The sequence below is a fragment of the Tamandua tetradactyla genome, chromosome X (genome assembly GCF_023851605.1).
Source record: "Tamandua tetradactyla isolate mTamTet1 chromosome X, mTamTet1.pri, whole genome shotgun sequence".
NCBI lineage: Eukaryota > Metazoa > Chordata > Mammalia > Pilosa > Myrmecophagidae > Tamandua > Tamandua tetradactyla.
In genome coordinates, this window is record NC_135353.1 from 99,085,734 (window position 1) to 99,102,167 (window position 16,434).

Here is a 16,434-nt window from a genome sequence, read left to right on the forward strand (position 1 = left end):
AGTGGGGGCTGAGTGTGCGGGCCAAAAGGAACTTTTTGTTATGGGGTTTAGGGAAACTTCCTGCTCCTTCCTTCCTTATCTAACCTACCTAACCATCATCTCTCTTGGATGGCTTCAACAGTCTCCTAACTGCTCTCCTGGCTTTTCCTCTGCTCCTGCTACCATCTATTTACCACATGAAAAGCTGGCGGGATCCTATTAAAACACAAGTCAAATCATGTCACTTCACCTCAAAATCTTGCAATGGCTTTGAAAGAGTAAGTCCTTACCAGGCCCTACAAGGCCTGTGTGATCTGCTGCTAAGTTACCTCTGACTTCATTTCCTAGTCCACTCCCTCTTGCTCACTCTGCTGCAGCTATACTGGACTCATTCCTGTTCCTCCAACACTGCAGGCACTGTTTTTCTTCAGGGCCTTTGTACCTACTGTTTCTTCTTTCTGGAGCACTGTTGCAAATCCACATTGCTCACCAGCTCAGTTCCTTCAAGTCTTCATTCAAATGATACCTTCTCAGTGAGACTTTCCGCATCACCCTGTTTTAGATTGTAACCCCTTCCCCACTAACACTTCCGATTCTTGCGCTCCTGTTTTATTTTTCTCCCCTGCACTTTACCCCCACTAACGAAAATAGTTTACTTATTAAAAAAAAAAAAAGTGTTGTCTCCCTCCATCACAACATAAGCTTCATGAGGACAGGCATTTGGGACTGTTTTGTTCAGTACTGTGTCCCCAGCTCTTAGAATGCCAGGCAGATAGTAGGTGCTTAATAATTATTTGTTGGATGAATGAACGGCCCTTAAAATTATACTTTGTGTGTCTTCCTCTCTCAGGAGTCAGCCAGCCCCTCCACTACAGCCTTGGCCCTGGCTGCTTGCCTGGCGTGCCCTATTTCCCTCCCTTCCTCTCTTTTCTCCCTTCCCCCACCCAACCTCTCCTCGCCCGCCTGGGTACACGCTTTTATCTGGGGGTGATAATTATTGCGAGCAAATTGGAAGTTGTTTTGCACAGGACTGGGTCTCACGCAGGTCGATTTGTATGCTTCCTGGGCACTTCTGACACTCCAGAAATGCCATAGCAACGGCAGGGGCACAGCCGGCCTCATTGCCTGCAGGAGATAAGGAGGTGGGTAAGGGAAGGGGGGCGGCGAGCACACCATGGGCCACAAAGACTGGCGGGCAGGGCCGAGGGCACCGTGCTTGCAGGGAGGTCTCTGGACCACCGCGTCGCTCTCTGCCTCCTCTGCCTGCAGCCTCTCTGGGCCTCGGATTCCCCATTTGTAACAGGGGAATAATAGCTTGCACGCAGATTGATGTGATGCTGCATCAAGATAATGGCAGGAACAGTTTGTAAATGGTAAAATGAGGGCTGTTTGTTATTGCAATGACTATTCTTTTGCGTGGTAGTGTCCCTTTTCCGGCTTGGCTGCTCTCTCCCCCTGCCCGCCCCGCCTCCGCCCCTGCCCTCGAGCGAGTCTCTGCCAGACTTCCGCTCCGCAGGAGCGAAGTTCCCTGCGGGTGCTCTTTTATTCCGTGCAAAAAATATATAATAATAATAAAATCACGGCCCCTGAAACACCTTTCACAGAGGAGGCCCGCAGAGACACCCTCTAAGCTCATCCCTTGGGGGCTGAGCCACTGATTAAATTGTATTCGCTCTACCATTCGGTCATTCAGATCAGCTGGGATGAGGCCAGCTGGAATTAGTGACAAATTTGAAGCAGAGAATACTGACAAAGAAAGGCCGTTTTACTGCTTGCGCGACACGTGATAACTCAAAGGAGACTACCCGTGTGTTTCCAAAGCGAGCTTTACTTAGTGAATAGATAAGACTTTTTTCGCTAATTATCTGTAGAGAAGCAGACCTCAAGTCTCTAAAATCAGTTTTGTTCCCTTCAAGGACTTGAAGAATAACCTTTCCTTCCAGAATTTCCTGTCCCCCCCAATCCAAATCTGAGCTTCTGACCGGAAGAAACCTTTGAAAATAAAAAAGCACTATTGAACTATTCATTCTTTACAAATATTCTTTAAGCACTTACTATATGCCCCAAACTGGAGAGAATCAAATGTAGAGCTGAGGTTCTAGAGGAGGAACAGACAATAAAGAAGTAAACAGATCAATTAACAGATGATTTTAAATAGTAATAAGGGCTCTAGAAGACATAAACAGAATGAGGTGGTGGTGGTGATAGCTATTTCAGAAAAAGTGGGTTAGAGAAGGTCTTTCAGGAGACAGACTTGAGATCTGAATTATGAGAAGAAGCTGGCCTGGCTAAGATTTTACGTGTAAGTGTTCCTGGCAGAGGGAGCAACAAATGTAAAGACGGGAAATTGCCTTTGGTTTTCCAAAGATGGAAATGGGCTTGGTTATTCAAAGAACAGAAAGAAAGCCAGTGTGGTTGGAGTGAAACTGACAAACAGGGTGAGGTCTGGAAGGGCTAGATTGGGCAGGGCCTTGTAGGGAGACTAGTTCTAAAATCACTGGTAAATTCCAGGTGGTTTAGGCTTGAGTGGTTGCAGTGGGAGTGGGGAGAAGTGGAGGGATTCAGGATTTATTTTGGAGATAGAGCCGATAGGGCCTGGTGATGGATTGGAAGAGGAAAAGAGAAGAGGCAATGTTTCTAGTTTCTAGGGTTGGGTGGAGCTTGAGCAACTGAGTGGAAGGCTGTGCCATTTATGGACATGGGGAGGACTGGGGAAGATCTAGTTTGACAGTGGGGTTGGGAATTAATAACTCTCTTTTGGATGTTTTCAGTGTGAGGCACCAGGGAAGCCTTGTTATAGGGTCTGGGGCCCAAATGAGAGGTTTGAACCTAAGACTGACATTTAGGAGTCCCTAATATTCGGTTAAAAATTCTTGGGATTCTTGGTGACTTGTTCAAAGCTAATCCTGGGTTAGAACAGGAACACCTGCCTCACTGCTTCTCTCCTTCTGTTCCTCCCTCCCAAATGACATACTTGCCCTCCACTTGAATGCCCTTGACTTGTCTCAGTCAACACTTACTGACAGGGGAAGTGCAAAATAAAACTTTTTAAATATCACTTTTTAATAATCAGAGGGGCAAAGATCAAAAGGTTAGAAAATACTGTTAGCAAAGATTTGGGGGATTAGGCACCCTCATATGTTGTTGGCGAGAGCAATTTGGTAGTTTCTATCAAAATGAGAAAGACCTACAATCCTTGACCTAATAATTCCACTTTTAGGAATATAGCCTACAGATATGCTCACACATATTCACAGAAATGCTTGTACCAGGACATTTAGTGCAACAATGTTTGTTATACAAAAGACCGGGGAAAGTTTTCATCACTAGGGGACTGGCTAAATAAATTAAAGTATAGCTTTACTATGGAATAAATGCAACCATTAAAACTAAGGAAGCTCATTTAAAAAAAACTTTTTTTTTTTACTGCAATGACATTCACACAACACAAAATTCATCATTTTAACCATTTTAAAGGGTACAACTCAGTATCTTTATGTTTTGATGTGGAATTATTTCCAATATATATTGGCAAGAGCCATCCTTGCTCACCTTCTGTCCCCACCTGTCAACCTCTGTAGGTAGTAGAAGGGACTTTTTCTGAATGTCTCAGGAACACAGGAAGCTGGGAGAGTCCATTGCTAGGAAAAGGTGGTGGTGGTAATGTTAATCAGCGAGTCTCATCGCTGGTTGCTTATTAGCATCACTGGGGAGCTTTAAAAAAAATGCCCTTGTTCAGGCTCCACCCTTAGAGATTCTGATTTAATTTAGTCAGAGGTGAGGCCTGGGCATGAAATTCTTTTTTAATGGGCAATAATTTACACACATCAAGTGTATGGATCTTAACTATATAATTCAAGGCATTTTGATAATTGTGGGTGCCTATGTATCCAGCGCCCCAGTAGAAACACAGAACATTTCTATCACTCCATTCAACTACCCCCCTCTTCCCAAAAGCCACTGTTCTGATTTCTATCATAGATTTGTTTTGACTGTCCTTGAACTTCACATAAAAATCAAACAGTATGGTATAACTCTTTGAGACTGGCTTCTTTCACGTAGCAGAATGCCTTTGAAAGTCACTCAAGTTGTTCCACTGATCCAAGTAGTTCATTCCTTTTCATTGCCAACTGGTATTCCATTGTATGGATAGACCAAAGTCTATCTATTTAAATGTTCAAGGGCGTTTGGATTGTTTCCAGTTTGGGGTTGTTAAGAATGAAACTACCATAAACATTTCTATACCAGACTTTCTATGGACAAAAGCATTAACTTTTCTTGGCGTAGAATTATTCGGTTTATGTTTGAGTTTATTTGAAATTGCTAAATCATTTTCCAAGGTGATTGTTCTAGTTTGCTAGCTGTTGGAATGCGATATACCAGAAACGGAATAGCTTTTAAAGAGGGGAACTTAATAAGTTGCCAATTTACAGTTCTAAGGTTGTGAAATTGTCCAGATTAACACAAGTCTATAGAAATGTCCAATCTAAGGCATGCAAGGAAAGATACCTTAGTTCAAGAAGGCCGATGAAGTTCAGGGTCTATCTCTCCAGTGAGAAGGCAAATGGTGAACACAGTCAGGGGTTCTCTCTCAGCTGGAAGGGCACATGCCGAACACGGTGTCATCTGCTAGCTTTCTCTCCTGGCTTCTTGTTTCATGAAGCTCCCCGGGAGGCATTTTCCTTCTTCATTTCCAAAGGTCGCTGGCTGCTGGTCTCTGCTTCGTGGTACTGCAGCATTCTCTGCTCTCTCCGAATCCCCTTCTTTCTCCAAAATGTTTCCTCTTTTATAGGACTCCAGAAACTAATCAAGACCCTTCCAAATGGGTGGAGACACATCTCCCCTAATCCAGTTTAACAACCACTCTTGATTGGGAGACATCTCGAGGGAGATGATCTAATTACAGATTCAAACATACAGTATTGAATGGGGATTATTCTGCCATTTTACGAAATGGGATTTTGATTAAAACATGGCTTTTCTAGGGGACATACATCCTTTCAAACCAGCACAGTGGTTCTACCAAATTATGCTTCCACCAGCAAAATATGAGGTATTGTTGCTCCATATCCTTGCCAATACTTTATATTGTTTGTTTTTATATTATAGCCATTCTCATGAGTATGTAATGGTATCTCATTGTGCTTTTAATTGCATTTCCTTGAGGACTAATTATAGTGATCATCTTTTCATGTGCTTATTGACCATTCATCTAGCCTCTCTTTGTTTCAGTCTTTTGCCCATATTTTTGGGTTGTCTTTTTATTATTGGTTTGTAGGTGCTCTTTATGTAGTCTGTATATTAATCTTTTATCAGATATATGTATTGTAAATAATTCATTGTTTAAAATATCTTCAGTGATTCTAACGTAAATCCAGGATTGACAACCCCTGGTAAAGTAAAAGTTAGTTTCAGAGGGTTCCTACTTTTATAAGTCACCAAATCTGCTCCCTGGCAACTATGGCTGGGAGTTGGTTCTTCAGTCTATGCAAATTCCCATGGCTGTGGAGATTTAAGGGCTTGACAGTCTTCCTGGCTTCTTGGACCAGCTTCATTCATCTGAGCTGTCTCTCACCTTCTGACTGTGAGGCCTTTGTCTTTTCCTGTCTCTTCCTTAAAATGTTCCAAGTATAAATCATGCCCTTATTCCCTGACCCATTCCTACTACCTAGGGATAGTATGTGTCACAGGGATAAAGATGTTTTAATATAGATAGAGCAAGCTGTGCCCTAGGCATAGAAGGAGCATGGCTTTCGGTATCTCCTGCCACCATTGTCCTCAGGCTACTTATCTGCTCACTGAAAAGGAAAATGATTTCCCAGCAGCCTTGGCAACCATTCACCAGGGGATTGGAAATTGACAGCCTGGGCCTGGTCTCATGGAATCTGCCCTATACTTGCTGCATGACCTTGCTTTGGTTCTGAGCCTTGGTTCCTGCAACTGGTAAACAAACACAGTAGCATCTCCCTTGTTCTGGGGAATACTGGATAGGAAAGTGCCTGGCATGCAGTAGATGTTCATGAAGCACGAATTCCATTGAAAGCTGGCTTAGCTCTGGGGCAGTGGAACTGGGCTGTGGGAGGAACTGTCTGTTTTGGGACTGGTCATGACCTTGATGTGCCCTGGGGCTATGTATCTGGCCCTTCTTTCCAAGTCTTCAGAGGTCTAGATTGGCCAGTGACCCTCCTGCTATGTCATGCGCCCCCTGCTCTTCTTGGCTATTTGAACAGAGCATCCCACAAGGGCCCCTGGGGTCTTTAACCTCAGAGCAGATGGCTGGGAAGCCAATGCTCTGGGACGCACAGTTCCTGACTCAGATCTGGGCAGGGGGCCAAGGCCTTCAAAGGGCTGTAGGAAAACTTAACTGCTGCCCCCCCGCAACACACAAGAGGTTGTAGTTTTTATTGACTGTCTCTTTTAGTGACAAAGAGGAAGGGAAAAGGACCCTAAACATTAAGCTTAGGTGTCCCATGGGAGTACTGCTAGGGCTGGCACCAGGAAGAAGATTTGACTACAGGTTTTGGAAGAGGCACCCACAAGCTGTGTGGGGAGGCTTTGTCTGCTCCTGCAGGAGGAGGGTAGGGAAGCTCAGGAATTGCTCATGGGGAGTTCTCAGAGATTTCCTTGAACTGGGGAACGAGTGGGTATAGGGCATCTGAGGAGCCCCTCAATCCCACTGCCAAGCACGATGTCTTTGCTCCAGCACAAGAACTGGGTTGGAAATGGAAGAGGGGAGTCAAGTTGCTAGGTATAAATCAGATTCCTCTGTGCTACTTCCATGTCCATCTTGAGGTAGATACAAGAAGTAGAAAGGGCCACTGCTGGCAAAAGGAGTTGCTGGGATGGGCATGCTCAGTCCTCCACCTTCCCTATTTATTGCCTCATTCTAGCTTTCTAACATGGTGCCCACTGCCCCTTTTGGGGATTAGTAGATTGACAATTTCACCCAACAAATTTTTTACAGATCAATTACTATGTATAGGTACTGTGCTAAGCAATATGAGGTGGCAATTGTGAAAAAGATAGATATATCCTTCACAGAGCTCATATAATCTTGGGGAAGCTGGATAGGTAACCAGGCAGCTACATTCCATTAAATAAATCTAACAATAAAAGCAGGATGTAGGATAATGGAAGACTGTTGGGAATGGTCAAGGGTCAACTTGAGCTGAATGGTCAAGGTAAGAAGGGAGACCTTGAGTGAAACCCTAGGAGTGAAAAGGAGATAGTGAGGTCAAAAGGAAAGGAAGTGCATCCAGGCAGAGGGAACAGCATGTAAGAATGCCTGGAGGCAAAATTTTGAGTGATTTGAGTGTCTGGAAGTGGTTCAGATTAGAAGAAGTGTGTGTGTGTGTGTGTGTGTGTGTGTGTGTGTGTGTGTGTGTGTGTGTAGGGAGGAGAGAGTGAAGGATTTAGACACGGTTGGGACATCACCAGATTGGTGGTTTTGGAAGATCACTACAGTTTCTGGGAGGAGATTAGACAGTGTGGGGAATAAAAACAGGAAGATAAGTCAGGAGGATCCTGGAGTCATCCAGGGGAGAGATGATGGTGACTTAGACCGGAAGGGTTGCAGTGGAGATGGAGAGAAATGGTGGGATTTGGGATATATTCTGGAGGTAGAACCAACAGGATTTACTAATGGAATGGATGTGAGGAGCAAATGAGAGGGAGGCCTCAAAGGTGCCTCCCAGTTTCTGACTTGGACAACTGGGCAGTTGGTAGTGCTGATCTTGGAGTTGGGGAAGAATGAGGGGAGGGTGGGAGATGAGTTCAGTGCTGGGTTGTGTTTGAGCTTCCAGGAGGACATGTCCTGTAGCCAGTTGGCCACCTAGGGCTGAAACTCAGGAGAAAGGATGAGCCTAGAGGCACAGAATCGTGAGGTCTTAGGAGTAGATGAGGTAGCCCAAAGGGAGTGGAGGCTGTCATAGTTTGTGCAGTGGCAGTGTCCTAAGGATTCCCTACCTTCTGGTGCCTGTTTAACCCCAAATCCTGGAAAGCACTCATTGTGACTATGCAATTTAGGGCACTCATTGAAGACTATGCAATTTAGGGCAAAGACCCTGCAGATAATCCTAACCCTTAGCTCCCTCCTTTCCCAACAGTTCCTGAGCTCACGTGACTAGTGACCAGTGAATCTGTCTCCCCAGCGGCCAGGTCAGCAGCGATTCTTAGGAAATTCGGTTTCTTGCTCCTCCTGCTGGCCGAGCTGGATATGGCTTGCCCCTGTGGCACAGAGCTGGACAGCACCTTCACTCCTATCCCTTCCCCCCTCCTTCCTGTGTCCCAAGGGCCCAAGCCTCTCATCCAGAAAGAGGGGATTAAAACCTCAGTCCCATGACTCCCAGGGGTGTGGACCTTTCTGGCAGCGTGGGACAGAATCCTAGAATGAGCTGAGACTCAGCATCAAGGGATTGAGAAAAACTTCCCAACCAAACAGGGGAAGAGTGAAATGAGACAAAGAGTCAATGGGTAAGAGATTCCAAACAGAGTCGAGAGGTTATCCTGGAGGTTATTCTTACACATTAAGTAGATATCACCTTATTAGTCAAGATGTAATGGAGAGGCTGGAGGGAACTGCCTGAAAATGTGGAGCTGTGTTCCAGTAGCCATGTTTCTTGAAGATGAGTGTATAATGATATAGCTTTTGTAATGTGACTGTGTGATTGTGAAAACCTTGTGTCTGATGTTCCTTTTATCTACCTATCAACATACGAGTAAAGCATATGGAATAAAAATAAATAACAGGAGGAACAAATGTTAAAATAAATTTAGTTTGATATGCTAGTGATCAATGAAAGCAAGGGGTAAGGGGTATGGTATGTATAATCTTCCTTTTTTCTGTTTTTGTTTTATTTCTTTTTCTGTTGTCTTTTTATTTCTTTTTCTGAATTGATGCAAATGTTCTAAGAAATGATCATGATGATGAATACGCAACTATGTGATGATATTGTGAATTACTGATTATATATGTAGAATGGAATGATCATAAGTTAAGAATGTTTGTGTTTGTTGATTTTTTTTTTAATTTAAAAATTATTTAAAAAAAAAAAAAGAGTAAGCCTCGGAAAAAAAAAAAAAACAAAAAACCGCAGTCCCAGATCTTCTTTCTCCCCCATAAAATTCACACCCACTTTGGAAGATACCTAGCCAGAAATATGGGGGGTGGGAAACTAACTTAGATATCTGGGAAGCACAGATTAAATTCTGCCTAATTGGGCCTTGAACTGTAATATCTTAATCATTTACCTCGTTTTTTCTGCCCTAGACCCACTCCTGATCTCCTTGACCGTGAAGACCTCACTTAGTTTCTTCTATCTCCAAAGCATCTGCTCACATTTTCAGTCCCCAAGAATAGCATTTTGCTGACACCCCATTGATTTCCTTCCTCCCATATGCAGGGAAGCCATGATCTGTGCTGGAAAAAGCACGGGGCTGGGAGTCAAGGAACCTAAGTTTCTGTCCTGTTTCTGCCACTGATTTAGTGTATGACCTTCGACCAGTCACTTCTTTCTTTTCCAGACACAGTTTTATTGCCTGTGGCATTGAGCTGGACTCCAAAAAGCTGTTCCAACTCTAGTATTGTAGGCTTTGCTCCAACTACCTTATTCTTCTTTCAGTTCTTTACATGCCATGCAGCAAGCTCCCTCCTGCCTCAGCATCTTTGGTCATGCTATTCCCTCTGCCTGAAATGCTCTTCCCTTTCCTTTTTTGTGTAAAGTGCTTCTTATTCTTCGGCTCCAAGCGCAAATGCTATTTCCTCAGATAAACTTTTCCTGGCCCCTCCAAACTGGGTCAGGTACCTCATCATATGCTCTTATAACTTCCTGTGCTTTTCCTTCTGAGCCCTCCTCATGGCTTGTAATGATCCATGTTTTTGTGGGATTCTTTCGTATCTATACCCCCCATCCCCATCAAACTTAAAGCTCCCTGATAGCAAGGACCTGTCTTCGCTCACCACTGTACCCTGGCACCTAGTACAGTGCCTGGTCATCTTGTAATGATGAAACACATATTTATTAAATAAATGCATTGCTAAATGGATGGATGAAACCTTTACTTGGCCTATCAGCCACTCTGCATAGCTAACTAGGATAGTGGTTAAGAGCAAAAACTCAAAAGCCAGACTGCCTGGCTTTGGATCCCAGCTTCACCATCACAAACTGTTCAGATTTGTGTCTTATTCTATCTTTCTGTGCCTCAGTTTCTCATGGGTAAAATGGGGAATAATAGTTTACACTATCTAACAAAGTTGTGAGGATTAAATAACTTAGTACATGTCAATGGCGTAGAACAAGGCCTTGCACTGAAGTGCTATATAAGTAATAGCTATTATTCTGATTCTGTCTCATCCATCTCTCCATTTATCCACTCTGAACACCCCCACAAAGCCCTATTATTGTATTTCCGGCCTGTGAGTGCAGGTGACTCAATGTAATTTGCAGAGTAGGTCATGTAGCCTTTTTTTGTTGTTTTTTTTTTTTTAGTTTCAATTATGGAAATTTTCAAACATGCACAAAAGTGATAGAGGCAAGAGGATAATGAATCCCTGAAAACTGCTTCAAAAATTATTAACATTTTGTCAATCTTATTAATCTATTCTGCTTTCATTTTTTTTCTCAACGGGGTATTTTAATGTAAATCCCAGACATTATACCATTTTGTCTGAAACTATGCCAATATGTATCTCAAAGAGAGAAGGACTTCAAAAAAACAATACCACAGCAATACCATTATCACATTTAAAAAAATTAACCATAATTAGGGAGGGCTTTTTAAATCCCATTCCCTTGAGAGAAGCTCAGGGTGGTGGTAGGAGCCCTCACTTGGGAATAGATGTGGAATGGGAAACAAAGAAGAGAATTAATATATGTAAAGTACACTGAATAGGGCCTGACACATAATAAGTAGTATATAGTAATAACTAATATTTTGGTTCTCTCTCAATTCATCTTTCCATTTACCCACTCTAACCTACCCCTTCTCAGCCCCTCTCTGATTTTCAGGATGAGTAAGGGTGACCATTTACAAAGAAGGACCAGAGGCCTGGGGCGGGGATGGGGTTTCCTGGGTCACTGATTCCCTGGGGTGTGAGCTGGGGCTCCAGAAGTCACCTATAAGAGCCTAGAGGAAGGTGCAGGAACTGAGGGAGAGGAGGGCAGCACCCAGAGCTAGAGGGCTTTGGTGGATTTAAAGAAGGGGAGGCTCTGTGGCTCTGTGAAAATGAGGCTGAGAACATTCAATAGCCAAAAGGCAGGCCAGCAAGAGGGTTGGTCTTTCCTTTCTAGTGAGCTGGGGCTTTGGGTATCACTGCCAGCTGTGAAGGAGGGGAACAGGGAGGCAGGGAGGTGGTAGCAAGGCACCATCCTGAGGGGGGTCCCTTTAGCTTTTCTCCAGAGCCCACGGAGGGGCCAGCTGCCTGCCTGCAACAGCAATCGGGGCCTGCCTGTTTTGCTTCATATTGAGTTTTCAATCCATTCAAGGATATGAGTGATGATGACGGATCCTAAGCCAAAACACAACTAGAAATGGCCTTCTCCAGGCTCGAGATGAAGATTTTATGCTTCCACCTTTCTTTTCTCTGGAATTTTCTCCAGCAGTCTGTCTTCTTACCACACTCATCTTTTGGGTACTCAGGATACCTGGACACTGAGTCCACCCCAGTCCAATTCTGCCTCCAGGAAAAGATGCAATGAAATACTTCAGCAGGGTAAACAATCTCCTTCACAAATTGCCCTTCAATTACCGTGTCAATCTCATTTCCCACCACTTCTCTCTTTCCAGCAACAGCCAACACAGTGAGGGAGCACAGATCTGTGTCAGTACAGACCTGGTATTGAATTCTGGCTCAGCCATTTCCCAGCTCTGATACCTTAGGCAGTCTCTTTATCTCTCTGAACCTCAGTTTCCTCGTCTGAAAAAAGGAGACAATAGTATTATATTTAAAACCCTCTTAAGAGAGGGTTTAAAGCCGTATATATATGGTAACAGTTTTTCTTAAGTAGTCAGTGTAAAGAGCAAAAGGTTTGTGTTTTGTTAGAATAACTTCTTGTGTTTTGTGTTAACACTAGCATGTATTTAGCTGTTCCAGAAGACCAAGACTTCTCATTTTTAAAAGAGCAAGGTCTTTTCCTTAACCTTAATTAAATAAATAAAGCAAATATTATTTCATACCCGAAAAAAAAGCCATATATATAAACATGATAAAACAGGAAATCTTCTCCAAGATCCCTTTTTAATTTCCAACAACCTACGAATTTTAGGAAAAGCTTAAAATCCTCTGGACATACGGTATATGCCTGGGCCAACAGATGAGTTTCAAATACGGAAAGCTAATTAGTGCTGGAGGAATCCCAAACTCTAGCATATAAGTTTTTTGTTTGTCCACAATCTGCTGTTTAGTGGCGCCCTAACTAGACACTTAAACTCAATGGTCACACTTTCCTAAGCCCTGACCCCTGTCTTTGAAAATGTGACTGCAACTCAGTTGGTACTTCTTAAGAAACGGTGACTATATACCATAACACCATTTCTTAAATAAGAGCATTGACTTGGTCCTTCAGACCTTTTTCAAATGTGTAAGTCAGGGGATCACGCCTCCAAGGTTATTTGAATTCAAAGCACGCTCAGTGCTAGGTTTCTCGAAGAGGGAAGGGAGGATATCTGCGGCGCCGGTGCCCGTAGGCGGTGGAAGAAGTCCTTAGGGGCTGCTAAAATGACTTGAAATCCTATCAAGCGCTCCTCCCAAGTCGCCCTGCGCGGGCCACGACCGCCTCCTAGCTCCGGCGCGCGTAGGCTCAGGCGCGCGACCCTCGTGGGCGGGGCGCAGGCGGTGGCGCCGGCGCGCGGAGCCGTGGATTGGCCGGCCATTAGGCCGCTGGTTGGCCCCGCCTCCTAAGAGCACCGCGCATGGGCAGGGCGAGAGTGAGCGAAATTCAAACCGCGGCCGAGGATCATGGAGGCATCTAGAGTATTTGCGGAAGCGGAGGCCGTGAACCCAGAGCAGGCTGCCAGTTACCTGAGGTATGCGTGTGCCGCCTTGCGGCCCCGGTGTTGGGAGTGGTCCTTGAACCCTCGTTGAGTCCAAACTGCTGAGGCGGAACCTTGTGAGATATTTCTACGCGCTCTCCTCGGAGTAGGGCGTGGAGATCAGCTGTGGACCTTGACCAGATTTCTAATGTCCGGGGACCTCCCGATGGCCCATTAAAAAAAAAAATTATTTATTTATTAATTTAAAAATTAAGAACAAACAAAAACATTAACATATCATTCCGTTCTACATATATAATCAGTAATTCTCAATATCCCGATGGCCCCATTTTTGTTTACATAGCCCTCGGGTACGAGCTCTTTAAGAGCCAGGACTCTGTTTTCAATTGATCAAGCCCTTGAGTTTTTCTGGTCTACCAAGCCTTAGGCTTAGAGGATACAGAGAGGAGTAAAACACGGCCCTGCTCCCAAATTGCTTATGATCTAGTACTGGAAAAGAATGGTAAACTAATCATTGTTATAACGTTTGATAAGCGCTATAATGGGTATAACGTGCAGGGCATAGTGTTAATACAAAGGAGGGAATGGCTGACCAGAGGGGTATGTGTGGGTTGATGAGCGAAGGGAAAGCTTCACGGAGGAGGAAACATTTGAGCTATGTGTTAAAGTAATTTAGTAAACATTTACCAGATGGCTAAGGGGCGCTATTGTTGTGCAAGGATCAGCATTTTTGCCCGAGAGTATACGGTATGTGGTAAAGTTCCTGTGGCATAATGGGGTCCTAGTGCCTTAACGGATTTGTAGTGTGCTATTGCTAAAGTCAAGTATATAGGGGAGGCGGTCTCAAGTTGAACTGGAGAAATGAATATGATGGCCGAAGGGGATTATAACCTATTCTTTTGTGGACAGGTAGCCTCGAAGGATTAAAAAAATTTTTTTTTCTAATTTTAGTTTTTATTCCAAGATTGATTTACTGGGATTTTTAAGCGCCCTTTCTTTCTGTAGAGCCCAAGTGTGGTGATAATGTGCTAGGGGCTGCTTTGTTTCCCAGGATGAGCTCCCATCCTCTGAGGGTCCTGAAAAGGATAGTGGATTGGACCTAGAGAGAAGGAGGGAGTGGTCCCATTGTGTGGAACTTGTGTTTCCCAAAATCTGGGGGTGGGGACAGAGGAATACCAGGGTGTGGTGGGAGGGCAATCTTTATCATGGTTGGAGGGACTTGGGGGTATATGCTGAGGCTTCTGCTGCAGGAGGGGGAGGGGGAGGGGGAGGGATATATTGGGGCATCATACCAATCTGGACAAACCAACAAGGACTCATGCTCTATTCAAGATTCCATGTAGTTATGGTGTTCAGCTATACTGACCATGCAAGTTAAATTAGGAAATACACTACCCAAAATATAAATTTTGCTGTGCTCTTTCTTTAACATAACATACTAGTTGTTGGTATGAAGACTGTCAGCTCAATCATTGACACTGTGAAGGGAGTTGTCATTATGTTTAATTTGGAACCAAAATAATCTTGGTGCACACTGCTTGCTGATTACATGGATGCCTGCCTGCTAAGAGATTAGAACTCAATCCCCATATTGATAAGTGCTCCAAGGATGGTAAATGCTTCAAGAAATGAATTGGGTGGTGGAATAGTTCTGTCTCCCTTTTCTAAAAAAAGTGTTTTTAAGGTTGTTAAAATGTGTGCCCTTGGTACCAAAAGCTCTTACAGAGGAGTAAAACACACCTTTGGACTAGTAACATGATTTTCTTAAGGAAGACTTGAGGAAAACAGGTAGGCAATTAGTTGGGTCATTTGGGGTTCAAATTATGGCTCTGTCACTTGCTTAATTTGGTGACCTCAAGCAAGTCACTTGACTATCCTGAGTTTCAATTTTCTCATCCGGAAAATAGGGGAAATGGGGTTTAGAACCTTTAGTTCCCCTCCCTTTCCCTAAGCAAGCAAGTGAGCCTCTCTCAGCTTGCACTGATTCTCCAACACTGCCTCTCATACACCAACACCTGTTGCTTTTACTGGCTCCCGTGTGCCCTCTCCAGAACATTCTTTTTTTTTTATTTTTTATTTTTAATTTAATTTATTTTTTTATTAATTAAAAAAAATTAACACAACATTTAGAAATCATTCCATTCTACATATGCAATCAGTAATTCTTAATATCATCACATAGGTGTATGGTCATCATTTCTCAGTACATATGCATCGATTTAGAGAAAGAAATAGCAAGACAACAGAAAAAGAAATAAAGTGATAACACACAGAGAAAACAAAAATAAAAATAAAAAGTACAAAAATATATAAGAGAAAAAAAAAAAACTATAGCTCAGATGCAGCTTCATTCAGCGTTCCAACATATTTACACTACAATTAGGCAGTATTGTGCTGACCATTTTTTTTTTTTTTTTTTTAGAAATCATACCATTCTACATATGCAATCAGTAATTCTTAACATCATCACATAGATGCATGATCATCGTTTCTGAGTACATTTGCATCGGTTTAGAAGAACTAGCAATATAACCGAAAAAGACATAGAATGTTAATATAGAGAAAAAAAATAAAAGTAATAATAATAAGAACAAAACAAAACAAAACAAAACAAAACAAAAACCTATAGCTCGGATGCAGCTTCATTCAGTATTTTAACATGATTACTTTCCAATTAGGTATTATTGTGCTGTCCATTTTTGAGTTTTTGTATCTAGTCCTATTGCACAGTCTGTATTCCATCAGCTCCAATTACCCATTATCTTACCCTGTTTCTAAATCCTGCTGAACTCTGTTACCAATGACATATTCCAAGTTTATTCTCGAGTGTCGATTCACATCATTGGGACCATACAGTATTTGTCTTTTAGTTTTTGGCTAGACTCACTCAGCATAGTGTTCTCTAGGTCCATCCATGTTATTACATGCTTCATAAGTTTATCCTGCCTTAAAGCTGCATAATATTCCATCGTATGTATATACCACAGTTTGTTTAGCCACTCGTCTGTTGATGGACATTTTGGCTGTTTCCATCTCTTTGCAATTGCAAATAACGCTGCTATAAACATTGGTGTGCAAACGTCTGTTTGAGTTTTTGCCCTTAATTTCTTTGAGTAGATTCCCAGCAATGGTATTGCTGGGTCGTATGGCAATTCTATATTCAGCTTTTTGAGGAACTGCCAAACTGCATTCCACAGTGGTTGCACCATTTGACATTCCCACCAACAGTGGATAAGTGTGCCTCTTTCACCGCATCCTCTCCAGCACTTGTCATTTTCTGTTTTGTTCATAATGGCCATTCTGGTGGGTATGAGATGATATCTCATTGTGGTTTTGATTTGCATTTCTCTAATGGCCAGGGACATTGAGCATCTCTTCATGTGTCTTTTGGCCATTTGTATTTCCTCCTCTGAGAGGTGTCTATTCAAGTCTTTTTCCCATTTTGTAATTGGGTTGGCTGTCTTT

At 43.1% G+C, this 16,434-nt stretch overlaps 1 protein-coding gene across 1 annotated transcript in view; it reads left to right on the top strand.

The window, feature by feature from the left end:
- Positions 1 to 12,914: 12,914 nt before the first annotated feature.
- Positions 12,915 to 16,434, top strand: part of ERCC6L (ERCC excision repair 6 like, spindle assembly checkpoint helicase) — a 56,716-nt gene continuing 53,196 nt past the window's right edge. Inside the window, exon 1 of the mRNA XM_077146775.1 lies at positions 12,915 to 13,002. Within this exon, the coding sequence (XP_077002890.1) occupies positions 12,935 to 13,002 (68 nt within the window). The 5' untranslated portion in view covers positions 12,915 to 12,934. The remainder of the gene's footprint in view (positions 13,003 to 16,434) is intronic.